Raw genomic sequence first — 17,297 nt, forward strand, 5'->3', positions numbered from 1 at the left:
CCTCCACAATAGCATGAGTCAATTCCTTAAAATCTCTTCCTCTCCCACCCTTCTCCATATAAATCACTATCTCCTGCTAGTTCTTTCTCTGGAGAACTCTAATACAACAAGCTAAAGAAAAGTACCACCGACCTTAAGGTAGAAAGCATTATTAGGAATAAAGATAAAGAAGGTCCATACATATTGATAAAAGATCAGTTCTGTAGGAAGTTTGCAGGAAACTAACAATTCTGATCTTATATACATGTAAATACCACAACCCAAAAACATACAAAGTGGAAATGAACAAAGTATAAGGAGATACTGAAATTCGAAATCATAGAGAGAGATGTTAACACAACTCTCATTGATTGGTCTATCAGGCAGTCCAAAACACTGGAAAGATTATAAAGATCAGAATGGAACACAATTAGTAATAGGTTTATATAATGGACACATATAGGATCCTGTACCCTATAACTAAAGCACAGATTTTTTTTTTCAAATATGTGGAAAATTATAAAAACTGACCATATTGTTATGCTACAAATAGCCTCAGAGAAAATCTAATAACTGATATCATAGAGATGGTAGTATTTTGACCTATGATACAATTAAAAAAGAAAAAAACCCAATTTTTTTCAAAACAACTTCATAAATTTTGAATATTTAAGGTAAATGACACGAGTGAATAAATAAAACACAACGTATATTTAGAACTAAAGAGAGAATAAAAGGGGTACATATTGAAATGTAGAGTTTTTAACTAAAGGTCTACTGAAAGATAATTTAAAGTCTTATGGGCTTTTATGAACGTATAAAATAAAATTTAAAATTAATGTGCAGAGACGGTAAAATTATAAAGGAAAGCAAGAGAAGGAGCATCCTGAAGCAAGGAGAGTGGGACGTTTGGGAGGAGCGCAGGATGTAATGGGGGAGGGGGGGCACAGGGTTTCCAAGGACTGGCCATGACCTTATGGAGGTGATGTTCAAAGAAGTAAAGCACGGTGACAATATCTCATCAAATAGGGAACATCGATATCGAGAAATGTTTTTTAAAAATGAAATTCTGGTCTTGAAAAGCACAAGAAATAAAGCAGAAAGTTCACTAGAGACCCTCAACAGTAGATATGAATGGGCAGGAAAAGAATCAGCAAACTCAAAGATGCATCAACAGAGATCATCATCATGCATCAACCGAAGAACAGAGAGCAAGCAAGAGTGAAGAAAACGGAACGGAACCTTAGAGAAATGTGAGCCACCGGTAAGTGACCCGGCATACGTGTAATGGGGGTGCCACAGAGGAGAGACAGGAGTGGAAAAAAAACAGTCAAAAGAAAGAACGGCTGAAAACTTCCCATACTTGATGAGAAACAATTACTACGTCCAAGAAACTCTCCATCTTGGCACTGACGGTGGAATTCTTTTCTGAAACTGATGCTAAAACTCTTCTCAGCTGGTGGGCATCTGGCCAACTACACAGGCAGCATCTAGTGGCCTTCCCTGTTGCCTCTTCACACCCACTCAAATGGCTCTGAAAGACAAAGGGTAACGCGAGTCGACAATGATAATGGTGTGGAGAAATCAGAACGCTCGAACGTTGCTGGCGAGACGACAAAACGGTGCAATCGCTTTGGAAAGGAGTCTGGCAGTTCCGCAAATGATTAAACATAGTTACCACAGGACCCAACAATTTCACTCCCATCGAATGCACACGAGAAATGAAAATATGTGTCTTCGCGAAAACTTGTACATCGATGCTCACATTGGCATTCATTCATAATAGTAAAAGGTAGCGAAAACCCGAATGATCAACTGGTGGATATATATGATATGGTATATGTATACAGTGGAAAATTATTCAGAAAAATAAGAAAAGAAATGGAGTACTGACACCACACGCTACAATACGGCTGGATTCTGAAAGGGCTTTACTAAATAAACGAAGTCGGACATAAGGCTACGAATTGTGTGACTCCATTTATATGAAATATCTGGAATAGACAAACTGTAGAGACAGAAAAATCTGTGATTGCTAAAGGCTAGAGAGAGAAGAGGGAGTAGGAAGTGACTGATGATGGACGTGAGGCTTGCTTTGAAGGTGACGAAAATGTTGTAAAACTGACTGTGGTGATCGTTGCACAACTCCATTAAATGGGTGACTCATACGGTATGTGAATTATACCTCAACAGAGGTGCTATTGAAATAAAACGGGTGTGTTCATTCTATCCCTCCCCTCCAGTGGCGTGTACGCTCCCTGAGGCGGGGACCTTCCTTATCTGGCTCACCACCGTAGGTCAGCATCTGCGACAGCATCTCATGCATAACGGTCACTCAAATATTTGTTAAGTGAAGGAGTTACCGTCTTGGAACATTTTCCTCTAGTTTTTTGGCTCTCTGCCCATATATTTTTCTATGCAATTTTTAATACTTAATATTACATCAGACATTTTCTAAGGACATTAAAACTCTCCTTACCCATTTTAATGTTTGAATGATTGCATTATTTTAATGTAAGATAGGCAATTACATCTCTTGTCTCAACAATTCTGTCATTTTATTTATAAAGTTTTAGTCTCCACACAGCTGATCACTTATAAAGGTCAAGGATCCAACACACAGATTTGTTAAACGTCTGTGACGGAGGAGGAGACGACACTCTCCAACTCCAGCCTGATGTCCTGGTCCCACGCACAACACACATTTTTAACAAAACACAACCACCACTTTTTTCTTGGTTAAATATACATCCTTGAACAACAGATTACTGATTTTATTACAGTGGGAGTCTCCGGATAAGTGAGGGATGCTGAATGGAACTGTAATTGACCCAAACCTTACAGAAGGTGTTCTCATAGCACGAGGCTCTCCACACCACAGAATGGGGCTCTGCCGCCCAGTGGAATGACCTCCAGTTACAGCAGACAAGAAAGGCGGACCTTCTGATCCTGTGATCTCTGGTTCCTGCGAGCTCCTGGCTGCTGGAAGTCCTCGCTTGACTCCTTCCTCCTGTTGATGGAGCTTTATTGACTCTTCAACTAATGGGCATATCTGTTGTCCCAAGGGGCTAAGGTAAAGTATTAATGAGTTTAAAGGCAAAAATCGCTCTCAACTCTTTATGTTACCTCTTGAGCAAATCCTAATGGGGGAAAATACAGGTGAAAAAGTAAAGATGGGGAAAAAACAAACTACGCTTGCTTTAGTTCTTCCATTCCATGAGTATTATGATAAATGGTAAAAGGCGGGATAATCTCTGACATAGAGTTGAGAGATAATTTTTAAAATTTGGGTCTGAAAACAAAATTTCAGTTTGTAGAACAGGTTTGATAATTCTACTTTATGAAGCCCACACTGGTTTGAATTGTGTTGTTAGTTACTAAAAAATGGTTGTTTGTATATATCTTAATAAAAATGGGTACACTTGAGTTTGGTTTTGAATTCAGTAAGGAGGCAGATATATTACCCGGTATTAAAAACTTTAAGTCTAAACATAATAGCACTGAGAGGCGAACTAGAGATCTGGACGCAATGCCACAAACAACGATTCGTGTGTGCTTTGGATTACGGCTATCACTACGCTAAAATACTCTAACGAGAGTCTTCCATATGGTTAGGGCAGAATGCAGAGTGCTGCTTGGCCACGAGGTCCAGGGCTGGCGGCGAGCCCAGAGGGAAATCCTGATGAACGCGTCCAGCCAGCCACCTGAGGCATCTCAGAGCGAGGGCACCAGGCGACCGGCAGTGCGGCCTGCGAGGTCGGAGCGAATCTAGGAAAACGACTTGGACGCTGTTGATTGACACTGTGTTTCTGACATCGGGAAGACGCATTAGAATTACAGAAATGGACTAAGTAGTAAAGCAAGTTGTATTCGGAGGCTGCAACATGCTGCCGGTCCATGGGGAACCTACAAGGACAAAGGAAGATTCCCGCAGAGATGAATAACGACCGTTTACCCATACCTGTAACGCCGTGTACCCATACCATGAAAGGAAAACAGGAAAATGAAGTCTTTAAATCTAAATCGTAGACTACACAAGATAAACCCAACCACGCATTCCCTACGGCCAGACCATGGGAGGTCTACAGAACAAAGCCTGAGATTACTAACATGTCTTTAAGGCTGCAAACCCCAAGGAACACAGAAACTTTCAGCAGTAGTTCAGAGAAACTAAGACTCACCTTGAACACTTAGTATCTCTCTCATTCTGTCTTTGAGAGGAGACCACTCCACCTTCTGTGGAGAATTATCCCTTCTCTGATAAACTAACTCTCTCCCTCTCTCCCTCTCTCCCCCTCTCTCTCTCTCACTTGAGTCCCTACCTGGGGGGAATTTGCCCCATTCTGCATCATATCCAATTGTGACTTACGAAGAAAATAGATAGCATTTGGAACAGAGGTCTTTATCAGTGATGCCCCATAACTGGTAGAAGATTCACGTAGAAAATTTACTTCCAGTGCATGCTAATTTTGCTTTAAAAGAACAATGGAAGAGTTGCTACCACTGATTATATTATAGTAGATTTTGAGGAATAAAGAATTGAGTCTCAATAGGTATAATTAGCTGTAACAGGTCTATGAAAATAATTTCAGATATTTCTTACATGATTTCTAGAAATAGGATCCTTATTTTACTTAAAAGGAATATTACAGCTAGTCAGGGTGACCCAGGAGACATTTAAGCAGCCGTGTGGAGACTGAGGAAACCTTAGGAACTGACCTGCAGACATTGTTTCTCTCTCAGGTGTCCATGCCCCCCCCCCGCCCCCGCAACCCCCCTGGGTTGGGGACACTGTGGACTCGTACAAGGGAAGGCTCATGATCACAATTTATGCTGCAAACTAGATAGTTCCCATAACAGCTATTAGGACATCTCATTTCCACTGAGGTCTCAATGTCACGAAAGATGTAAAAGCACTTTTCATGTCATAGTGCATGGTTATCACAGCTCACAGTTATCACAGTTCATGGTTATCACAGCCCACGGTTATCATAGCCCACAGTTATCACAGCACGTGGTTGGGTTATCGCGGTGCGTGGTTATCAAGGAAGAGGTAGGTGTTTAAAGGTTGTCAGTTTTAAGAGAGCCCAGATCAAAAGGGAGACCCTGCAGGTCTGTGGCTCTCTCAAAATCTAGGTTCTATTAAATAAGAAATTTTTGCACGTATTTTTCACTGGACTTAAACATACCCTGGTACAGGGTCAAACCAAGTACATAACCGACCTGCCCAGGCGAATGCCATCATATCGCCAAGTTCATTAGTAAAATGCCTAATATTTGCTGGGTGTTTTACACTTGCCTGATGCTTCTGATGCAGGACAGGGCAAATTTCCCTGAGGTGGCGGAGACTCAGCCCTGCACTGAGAGAGAAGAGGGTTCTTGGCAGAGTGTAAGACACACGCACCAAAGTTAGAGTCAAAGGGAAGTTTATTAGAGAAGGGGTCACACTCCCTAGACGGAGCGTGGTCTCCTCTCAGAGGCAGAGAGTGAGCGAGCCTGAGAGAGACGCGGAGGGACAGAGACGATAGAGAGAGAATGAGGACAGCGAGGGAAACAGAGCAAAGGCACCGAGAGGCACCGCCAGTGGAGAATCCAGCTTAGATACCATTCTTCAGTTCCTGTGGCTACAGTTTAGAGGCTTTGTTTACTCATTTCCTTTCATATGGATATACAGGGAGGAAGGATAAGAGTATGTCCCGTGAAAGGCCTGCTGGCAGCTCCCGGCCTTTACCCCACAGGTTCTCCATGGTTTTGGCCATAGGGAATGAAGGATTTTATTTTGTGCAGGGTGCTACTTAAAGACTCTGTTTTCCTGTCTCCCTTCTGGGTAGTGGGGAATGGGTCATTAGCAATCTCAGCAGAAATCTCCCTTGGTCCCGCAGGCTGCAGGGCTGGTCAGCACAGTGCGGTCTCTGAGTACAGCTTGATTTGAGATTTTAGTTCTCTTGCCTCCTCCCTATATTACTTTTCTAAACACTTTATGCGTATTATGTCATTTAATCCTCTTAAGAACTGTAAGAAATAGGCATCGCTCTGTGTCCAAGATAATACATCTGGAAACTGAGGTCAAACAGGTTAAATAACTCTCCCCAAATCAATGAATTAATAAGTGGTAGAATCGGAGTTTTTAAATTAATATATGGAGAGCCCAAACTTTTATCTATTCATTGCATGGTGGTTTCTCCATGTACATAGATACGAAAACTTTCTCATAAATTAATCAAACTTAGTAGTAATATAAAAATGCTGTATTTTACGTATTTCAGGATCTAAACAAAAATGAACTTCTAGTTTCCATAAATTACTAAACAGTCTGCATGTGACTGGAGAATGTGCAACGTGATCTCTGATTCCAGCTCTGCTGCTTACTGGTTATATGATGTAAAGGAATTTCTCCTCATGGTTTTAAACCTCTATTTCCCCAACTACAAAAGCACTGATTTCTTGGGGGGGGGGGGGTCAAGGGTAATGTATGTAAAGCATCCATTTCATTGTGGGCACTCGACGAAGGGCAGACATTATTATTATTAAGAGATATAATCTAGGGGAAAGTCCTGTGTAAGCTTTGCTAGAGGAACCCAGAGGGTATCGCTATTATTACACTAAGAATAATGATGCCCTAATAATGACGATGAATGTGATAATGCAAGTCAACTGTCGGAGTCACAGCACATATTCTGATAACGAGGAGCATGATGTGGTCCCCAGGAGCCTCACAAACCTAGCATAAATTCCTCCAGTTTCTGTGAGATTGAGGGAACCACCCAAGAGCCTTGCTCAGTCCCACAACCCGGGCTGGGACTCAAGCCCTCAGGTGTCCTGGACAAGAATCCTTCTCACTTTTAAATATGCTCCTGAACTCACCCAGAGAGGCCTAACCTTTAAATAAGCCATCTAGGCCGCTGTGGAACAGGTTTCCAGATTGCATAATTTAATGCAATTATATACCTTGGTGTCATTTTTTAAAGCCTGGAAACTGTCCATGGATCTTAATTGCCAGGTCTTTCTGGTTTTAACTGTCGCCCTTTATAATGCAGCAAACTTGGATCCTGGGAAGGTGCTTCTTCCCACGATGTCATGTTTCCATGACTACTTCTAAAGGAAGAGGAGCAGTGTTAATCATCCTGGTGATGGCCTCTTTATCCACTGCCTTTAGGAACTCAGCATTAGTGTGAAAAGAGCTAGAAGTATAAAATATCAGCAATGCTTGCAGAGAGCAGCCTGGCTCCCCCACACCCAGTGACGCCCCTGCTCCGATGGCTACAGCACCCAAAGGCCAGATTGGCGCTGCAGGTAAATTTTCCATTGCATTCACTTTCCTAAAGGTCCCTTATTTGGACTGTTGTAAATGGTGTTTCTTAAAGTGATGAACCTGCTACAACTAGATCCACGGTAAGATAGTGTCTCTCAAGGTACCAGCTACAGACCACCTGCACCAGAATCACCTAGACCTGGATAAAACGCAGATTCCAGGGCCCCACCCCAGACCTAGGCAGGGACCAAGAATCTGCATTTCCCCGGAGCTCCCAGGTGATTCCCATGAATGTGAATGTTTGCAAACCAGTGGCAAATAAATAATTTTTAAAAAGGTGGACGCTTACTTCCAGTCAAATTATCCAACGCTAGACTACATCACAGACACATTAAAACTATCTTCAAGATTTGTGCTTCACGCAAAAAGTAAGAGAAATAAGTGGCTGCCACAGATTTACAGGATGACATTTCAAAAATTAAGGTGAAAAGGACACATTGTAGCGAGTTACCTTTATGACTGGGAATTAGGGAAAGGCTTCTTCTTAAGCAAGGCTCTAAAAATACAAACCAAAGGCAAACAGTTGGTATCTTTCTGGTCATGGAAGGATATCACAGGTAAAGTTAGCAAACATGACAGGCATGGAGGTGATATTTGCCATCTTTAGATCTAGATATAAATATCTAGAATCTCTAAGCTATACCTGCAAAACAACCAGAAAAGCCAGGGTCGCCGATAGAAGAATGTGCAAAGAGCACTTATTTGCATGAGATGTTACTTTCCACCCATCAGCGAGGATATAAACAGATCTGTGTAAATTAAACACACACACACACACACACACACACACACACACACACACACACGAGCAATCTATGCCTATGTGGATTCTGGAGAGAGAGAAGAAATGATTAAATCCTGACCCCTAGGTGGATAATAACAACCAAGAAAACAGAGGGCGTGGTATATATCTATCTAAAGAGAGAAACTTTAAATTCAGCTCTAAGACAAGGAAAGGAAGATTTTTGCTAAGTAGGATTTGCAATATTGACTAAATACCTCCAGTGCTCCCAGCACTCCTGTACTATATAGAAAGTTAATTCTTCGCAAGCTGTGCAGCAGCTGAAATCCAGGAATCCTGTAGCCATGCGCCCGGCCTTGCCTACTGCCTATTGGGCAGGGCAGGTTGCAAAGACACCTGCAGATTTGCTGAGAGCGCACCCCCCGCCCCTAATCTCACTCCTAGGAGCGCGGGCAGATGGAGTAAAAGGCAGATACAGTGCAGGGAGGTTGCAAGAGCGGCATTTTTACTGAGTCGACAAAAAGTAATGAGCTAAGTAAACTGCAATTCAAGAGTACCAGGGAACGAAGAGACTTTAGGACCAAAAAAAAAAAAAAAACTAAATGATTTGAAATGTTTCCCCTTTCTTGTGGGTGATGTAGGTTAGTTATTTCCCTGGCTTCATAAATGGCGGAGCAACGAAGCCTGCACCTGGTTATCTTGAGCTGTTTCATGATCCAGCAGCATTTAGGTTATTTTTATTTTGCTTTGAGGAATTACGACTGGCCGTCGCCGCAGGACGAGCCCAGCAGGAGGCCGGCCAGCCCACACTCAGGGTTCTGAGGTCTCAGCTACGCAGACTGGGGCCTTCACATAGAGAAGGCAGCCCTTTCTCTTCTTTCCAATTCAGCCAGCAGATTCTGACACTCTCTGGTGGGCCCGGCCTGTTCTAGGGACACAAGGGGACACAAAGAAGATGTAGGCCCGGCCCCTGGGAAGGCAACACCTAGTTAGCATCACCTTACCACCTACTATTCAACAGTCTTTAATCAACTCTCTGCAATAAGAAAGCCAAACTGAGAGGGGGGGCGGGCTGGTGAATATCGGCTTCATTTACGAGATCCATTAACAAATGTAACTCACTTATCGTCTACTCTGTGCACAGAGGTATATGGAAAGATATGAAAAGCTCAATACGAACTCAAGAGTCAGAGAAAAAAACAAGGCGCAGAGAACTACCTGGAAGTCTAGAGGATTAAGTACCAGTCAGGGGAGCGACCACTCAGTGCGCCGAGGGCACAGGAGGGGATGACAGCTATTGGGAAGGCAGAAATGGCAGTGGGTCTCGAAGGATGGACAAGAGAAAAGAACAAGGCGGGGACGGTGTAAGCAAAAGCGAAAAGCGAAGGTTGGAGGTCGAGGGCACCCCCCTTCTCTGGGCCTCTGCGTGCCAGCATTTTCCTCTCCATCTCATCGAAGGCAATCTAAAGGCAGGTCCTCTCTCCCTCTTGATGCTGTGATCGCAGGAGAGTTTCCTTTGGTTTTCTTGTTTTCCAACCAGATCTCGTGACAAACTATGCACGTGTCACTCCTGAGTGGAGGAAATGGAGTGAAACATCAGGTTGGAAAAACATGAGCACCCAGGAGAGGTGAAACACACGCTTGCCCTTGCCGAGGACGTGATTACCAGCCAAAAGAGATCGCCTGGACCAGCAGGGAGAAAGGGAAGGGCCGGTAGAGCTTGCTAAGGGGGTGAAAATGTCTCTCACTTTTCCACGGCGTAACCTACGATTTTCCGATGGTTTAAATGTTATGCTTTTCATAAAAATACAGCTTGAAACTATACACTTGGCCCCTAGTGACTATAAGATGAAAATAATGGCAATATTCTCCCAAGAGTCCCCAAGGTAAGGCAAAGCCCTCTTTTCAAAAAGTGACAATATCAGTTTGGGCACACAGAAAAATGAGAATGTCTGAAAGGAGCCTGGCGGGGGGTGGGAGGGGGCGTCCCAGGGAGCCGGAGGAGTTAAGATGGGCTGCAGGGTGGACTAGAGACAGAAGCAAACTTGACATATATATGTCTGTGTGTATTTAAATATAAATCATTCACTGGTCTCTTAGAAGAGTTAAACCCAATTAAATATAAAAAAGAAATGAGATTTTGTTATTATGTAAAGCAGATTACTTTCAATGCAAATACTTACCCATTCAGCAAGTTCTAGAATTTCTGTTACTGTCTTAGTGAAAAATGGCTTTCAGAGATATTGAAATTACATGTGCAGAAATTCCTGGGACTGAAGGTGTTTTTAATGAAAGAATGGATTTTATTTTACATATAACATATGCACATATACTCTGTATACATATATGCAATTGTATGTGTATACATGCACATGTGTGTATGTATATAACTACATAGATATAGAAGACAGTACAGTTATGCATGTAATAAAGTAAAACCAGGTCTTAACGATACCCCAGTAAAAATCACTGAAAATCACTGCACGTGCAATGTCTGGGTTTCTGGACCCCTCACGAGGTGGGACTATTTGCTTCAGCACACCTAGGTCTCCCCCAAAATGGGCTACTCTGATCTACTCTCTCATCCTCTCTGCAGACAGCAAATTCACAGCATTCCGATCACGAGAAGCACCATCACACCTCACAAATCGATACGGACAACTCTTCAAATTCGATTCTTGAATACAAGGTTGCCGCTAATTCCTGCAAGAATTTCATCATTAACTGAGGTGCAATTTAGAATCTGTGATTGAAACGCCTGCCTGCTACAATTCCCAATTCTCCTCTTCAACTAAATTATCCTACGTTTGTTGGAAATGTATCAACCTTAAGTTAGAGCAAGGTACATTTAGATGCTTGTATATACCCAAGAATACACATATAGTAAATAATAGTATATGCTACCTTCTCTGTCAACAGAGTAAAATATATATATATATATGTATTAGGTCAATGGCAGACTTAAGGCAAAAAAAAAAAAAAAAGCCTCCAGTCAATAGGGCACAAGTTTGGGGATTTCAGAATAAAAGAAAAAGCTCACATGAAATGTGTATTTTGGTAGTCAGGTATATAAAGTCTATTTTACAAAAGTTTTAAGCTGTTTTTAATGATGTTTCTTCACTCCCGTCTCCCTAAGTCTCTTCGCCCTGATTGGTGCGGATGGGCAGTTCTGCTATTTCGAGGTCATTTAGAAATGGTCCTCTTTGACAGCGTCCGATGCTTTGGGAGGGACACAGTAAAGGAGGCAGAGGACAGAAGCACCATTAGCCAGACCAGTAATCGGGGACCACTGACCTAGAAGCCACATCCCCCTCGTCCGTCAAGAACGGGGCCTTTATAACGACGCGGCAAACGTCTTACGTACGGGCCCCAAACCGAATGCGGTCTGTTAACCAACCAGTTTAGGACTATTTTGTTTTTCCTCTAGATATTTTCCCTCCTTTTCTCTATAGAGTCTCTACTTCCTTTGATGTCCGTTTGTTCTTAAGGTGACACCAGGCCACCGGCCACCCGTCTTCTCTGTAGGCCCCAGAACCCACACCCTCCAGGACCCACGAAGAGAAGCTGCTTCAGAATTCCTGATGATTAGCATAATTAACACCTTTTCCTTCTAGAACAGGCCAGTAGTCACCTTTCAAGTGCAGCAATTATGGAAATAAGACATATGGATGTGTCGTAATTTCATAATAACTACACACCTATGTAGTGCCAGAGGAGGCCTTCGGGTTTCAAACCCGCTTCAGTATTCAGCGATGCTAATTAGGTTGATAACTTGTATTTAAGTGGCGCCGTCCTGCCCCAGCCACCTAACCCGGCATCAAGGTGTACAATTAACAGTCACGCATAAAGAGTGATAATGTCTAGAACACAAGAGGAACCTTTTCGGAAAGGAACACAGGCAGAGGGAAGCCCGAGGCATACTGGCACGTCTTTTCCTGTGGAACGGGCCAGCCCAGTGAGTCAGACGTGATGGGCGGAAATGAGGTTCAGCCGTCTCCCTCTTCGAGCCTTTCAGAAAGGAGGGCGATACTACCGACGGAGCAGAAGACGTGGCATGTCTGAGCCTGAGGCTGGGAAGAACGGTGGATGGACCAGATGTCAGAAGCCCACAGGATGCAAAGCGACCTGGAGAGTTTGGGAGGGTCACCCTAGAAAGATGTAACTGAACGGGGTAAGTGGGGGAGTCTGCTGTGAAAGACAAAGAACTTACTGCCACCGCACGTGATGGGGCCGTGAGGCTCCGCAGCGGCGTGTGGCAAAAACGGCGATGGCTCGCTTCGAGTTCACGGAGCACTATGGCTTCTAGAGATGGAGATGTGACCATCAGTGGCATTAACCAGAAAACTGCTAGAATCAGCTCCATTCTCAACTGTCAGACCACAGCCGGAGATGCGTGTTCACTTCCGGCCAACGCCCTTACAGAGGCACGTGGGCGAGCAGGACAGCAGACGAGAGACCAGGGGCAGGGAGGGGCCGGGAACCAGGATGTAGCAGGGTCGGCGCAGAAACTTTCAAGAAGGACGGATGCTGAGAGAGCAAAGACCGCAGGACGCAGGTGTTTCTGGAGCTGTATTACAGAAGAGGTTGGACCGATGAGCGTGATGCCAGTGAGCAGAATTGGATTCCATTAGCGAAAGTTTACAGGGAGGAGGTCACAGGGAAGGCACACATGGAAATCCACTACGAAGCCCCGAGCTTCCTGATACAGAAACCGGACCGTCCCGGATCGTTCCTGGGTGGAGGCACTGATGCCCCGGGCAGAGGTGAGGGCGCGGCTGCGTCTGGGACCTGGGACGCGGCCAAGGACAGCAAGCCCCGCAGAGCGGGTGGGACTGTGGTGCCGAGCACTAGACCACAGCCACGTCCTTACACGTGCCAGACGCACAATCCGCCCTGGATCTCTGCTCACGCTTTTGCTTTAAAACTCTTTTTTATTTTTTAAAAATTAACATACGCTGAAATGGACTTTTCTGTGCAGAGTTCTATACATTTTATTAGCATGTTAATAGCATGTTCACCGCCACCACAATCAGGATAAGATATAGGATGGTTTCATCACCCCCAAAAAATGCCCTTCTGATGCCTTTTTTCCTAAACCCTGGTAAAAGCACTGATCTCCTCTTCATCACTATAGCTCTGTCATTGAGAATATCATATAAATGGAATCATGCTGTATGTAACCTTTCGAGACCGGCTGCTTCCATTCAGCACAATGCCTCTGAGATCCTTCTGAGTTGCGGTGTGTATCGAGAATTCAAATTTTTAAGCAGAGGATGACAAGGAGCATCATCACTTAGCTGCTCTGGCTTCTCTGAAATCTCTGCTTTTTCAGGGTTTCCAAACATCTCGGCTCAATCTGGGGAGCAATGAATTCCGTTTAAAGAAATGATAATATTTGGCGCCTTTGGTGAGTTTTTTTTTTTTTTTATGGGTGTTCAACTTTAAAGAAATCTGAATTCTAAAAAAAAAATAAAAATACACACTCACTGGAAAAATCCCAAATGATACACATCAGTACATGTATACATAGAGAAGAAAATAAAATTTCACTTCCATAACTGTCATCATTAAGAGGATACATTATTAATGGTTTGATGACTTTCTTCTACATGCTTTCCTAAACTTATGAGTCATATATATTTAATATTTATAAAAATGGGATCTTTACTGTTGGACACCTGATACCAGAACACCGTTTCCTATCAGTACACTGAGTTTCACCTCATTATTTTTAAAAAACTGTGCTGTATTCTGTTATACAGATGGACCGACATTTACATAATAGGTCCCCTACTGACGAACATTGAGATTGTTTTTAAGTTTTTATTAACACAATGTAGCAATAAACACCTTTGTTTATATATCTTAGAGTTTTAAACCATTTGAATGAAAAAATAAAGCTCTTCGGAAGAAAGTGTTTATTGGAAGAGCATCAGATTTGACAAATGGCACTGCGGGAGGGAATAAAAATACAGAAACATAGAGGATCACTAAAACACGAGCCCCAGAATTAAAGTTTCCTAACTCGTATGAGCACGAAGATGCTTCAGATTAATATCACATGACCTGGCCTCGCCTTCACAGGCCCCGCGGTTCCTCTCTAGACAGTTAGATGGTTTCTTCCTGAAGCTAAGAGCTATTTCCTGTCGTGGATTTTACAGTCCTGCTGTCACTGGGCCTTCTGGACGCGGTGCGCTGGGGCCGATGGCGGAGAGGTCAGGACGAGCCAGCAGGAGGACGCTCTGCCTGCCTGCTGCCCACGGTGCCCGCCTCCTCCTTGCTCCATTCACTCGAGCTCTGCCAGCCCATCTCCTCCCCCGAGCGTTGCGGGTCTGATTTTGCTCTCCCAAGGAAACTGAGCCTATCCTGACTTCTTTATATGAGTTTTACAAATTATCTGACAATCTGAGTGCTTTGGGACACGTTCCGAGGCCGGCCACGTCTCACACACTACTCCTCTTCCTCAGGCAGTGCTCAGCGAGGCAGCCCTTACAGGCAAAACCAAAGCTAGGTTCGACTAGTCTCCCACTGTTTCACCAACCCATCCAGGAATAAGGGTTCAGGGACACCCCCGAGCATGGACAAGCGCTGATGCTGTGAGAAGTGTGTGCACCGCTGAGGTGACGGGTGACTGGGGAGTCAGAGGCTCAGAGCCAAGTCACAGATTGAGAGGCCTGTTCACCCCGCCTTCATCCAAAAACCCCAAAGAACCCTCTGCCCAGAACTCTGTGGCTTAAAAGGCCGTTTACGCCCATAGTTTCGCTTGGGCAGGCAGCAGAGCCGAGCACACGGAAACAGGCCAGCCGCAGCCATGCGAGCAGTCGGGGGTTCTGGGCCTTCGCTCAGCCAGGCTGTGATGCTCACAGTGGCTGCACAGGTTAGACAGAAACAAGGCAAGGAGGCCAAGAGGAGGCCAGGAGGAGCAGCCCTCTCTGCCGGTCTCTGCAGGTGGTTGTGTGAGATGGGCAGTGTAGCACTTGGCACTGCAGTGTCCCGAAGACTAAACGGTTTGCTCATCACACACACACACATACCCACACATGTGTGCACGCACACGCCTCTGCCTCACTGAAACCCCAAAACGGTCTCAGATCCCCGCGCCTGGATAACTAGTAAACTCCCGAATGCACCCTTCTGGGCACAGCAGCCCTTTGGGTAAAGAAAGGAGATGCCCCCAGACTGGGCCAGGTGTCCACTGGCTCTGCAGGTGTGGCCTCGGCCACCCACCAGGGTAAGAGACCTAACCCGCCTGGACTGTGCCCGTCGAGACCGCCTACCCGGGGGTGAGGACTGAGGAAACGGCACAGCGGTGACGCAGGTGAGGGACTCATCAAGACAGAGGAAAGGCTGGGGCGAGTCAACGCGCACGGGGCACGTACTCCAAGGCTCTTGCCGGCTCATCTGCTCCGATTACCCCAAGAAAACGGAGCGTTCTTGGGATGATAACACGTGCAATTATAGAATAGAGCCTGACTGTTTCGTATGGGTTCCTTGCCTTTAGATCCTCCAGAAAAAAAAAGTAAAAACATAAAGAAAAGGGTCTATCTAGGTTTATTCTTTGTTTTCTGTCTACTTCTGCAACCCCGAGGTGCCGAAAATGTCATGTAGGATCCCTCGGTTTCTTCCTTTTTCTATATTTATGTACAGATTTTCTTACGTATTCTAGATTTGAGGTAAAAATGAACTTTTTCTCTGCAATCTACTTCCCTCGTCACTCCCGACAGCTTTGCCAAACTTGCAGAGTCTCTTAACGTCGTTTGAGATGAATTTCTTAGCGCTTTGTTTGATCCACTTGGATGTGATGAGATTTCCCTAATAATAATAATGAGTCTCTGACTTGGTCAATAGCTTCAGATCCTTCCTTAGAGCCATTAAAGAGCACCTGATCAATGAATGTTTGTTAATGTGCGGTGAGTAGATACATGATTAGTAGGAAATACACCAAAATCATAACCAACAACTTATCTGGGACCATGGAATACTTTTTCTTTCCTCTTAAATGTCTAAGATTTCTATAAGCTAAAATAAATAGCTTTAAAACATAGTGTGTGTAAATGTCTCTGCTGTAGCAGTACAAGATCGTAATTAAGTAAAGTCAGAATTTGGGATGTCCGATCTTAAAAGCTCATGTCTTTCCTCAGTGCCTACAGGAAATCTGACCATGACTGCTACGCAGTGTGCAGGAAAGGGCTGACTCCTTCAGGAAGCAGAAGTTCTCCAGCCAAGAGGAAAAAAGTACCACGCAAACCAATGAGCCTACATTTCCATTTCAAAGCTGATCTACTCCAAAAGCATCAATTACCAAGGAAATCCAGGGGCCACATCGACACTCACAAATTCCAATCAAACATTCAAATAATTTTAAGAAAATTCTGGAAAATAGTCCCGTCCAGGCAAGATTAAACTCGACTGTATCATGATTGATGACACTTAGTGCTACGATATGACAGTGTTTAGAGGCCCTCATCTTCCCGATGACAGTCTTGATCAGAAGCCAGAAAGCTCAGCTGCTCGACAGATCAACCTGGACCAACCTCCGCCACGCTGCTTGGATGGCCAGATGCTGTACTGGGCAAGAGAAGAGAGGCTGAAGGTTCTTTCTTTAAGAAGATTGGTACCGGGCCTTAAACCAACTTTAATCTATCTTTAAAAATATTTTCTAGTTATCCCAGCTGGAATTTCTGAAGTCTCCTGCCCCCACTCCCCCCACCAAGCAAAGCGTCGTGCTCTGGGATCCTAACACCCTCCTGGAGAACTTACTTACGCGTGGCCGAGAGAAATCTGGACCACGTGAGAAAGAATCTTTCCTGAAGATTCCACTTCGGACTGTATCGGAGTCAGGATACACCTTGAGGACGTCACCCAAAGACGTTTCGGCTCACGTCACTGACTTGAGTCACGGAGACAAGTGTGACATGGAGAATTTCAAACTGCAGACTGGCTGCCTGTGGGATCTCTGCGGTTCATCACAGCGACATTGGACGGCACGTAGGGCCCCGCCCGGCCTGCGCTCACAGACGGAGGCCGGCGCCCCGCAGCCCCCACACCCTTCTGTTTGTGCTGTGACACCTTTCCCGTCCCTTTCCATGGAGATGCAGCATGAATCACGACAATCAGTGCTGAGAAGCCGGGCACGCAGCAAGAACCGGAGGCCTGCAGGGGCCCCCGTGTGGGGAAAGGGCTGAGCCCAGCAGACGTGTCATGCCCCGCTCGGCCTGCGCTGCTCCCCCTCTGCCTTGGTGTCCGGCATTGTTGAAGTTCTCC

The 17,297-nt window shown here is 44.7% G+C and overlaps 1 protein-coding gene across 4 annotated transcripts in view; it reads right to left on the minus strand.

Moving 5' to 3' along the window:
• The window catches only part of ULK4 (unc-51 like kinase 4), a 364,809-nt gene that overhangs the window by 33,790 nt on the left and 313,722 nt on the right, over window positions 1-17,297 (minus strand). For 3 of the 4 annotated variants that reach the window (XR_004950599.1, XM_036219850.1, XM_016163281.2), the window contains exon 36: window positions 1,343-1,513. The exons of the other annotated variant lie outside the window; for it this stretch is intronic. Coding sequence is in view for 2 of the 3 variants with exons in the window: in XM_036219850.1 (XP_036075743.1) it covers window positions 1,343-1,513 (171 nt within the window). In the remaining variant the exon portion in view is untranslated. The remainder of the gene's footprint in view (window positions 1-1,342; window positions 1,514-17,297) is intronic. 4 annotated transcript variants of the gene reach the window in all.

Source organism: Rousettus aegyptiacus, unplaced genomic scaffold, assembly GCF_014176215.1.
Source record: "Rousettus aegyptiacus isolate mRouAeg1 unplaced genomic scaffold, mRouAeg1.p scaffold_m13_p_4, whole genome shotgun sequence".
NCBI lineage: Eukaryota > Metazoa > Chordata > Mammalia > Chiroptera > Pteropodidae > Rousettus > Rousettus aegyptiacus.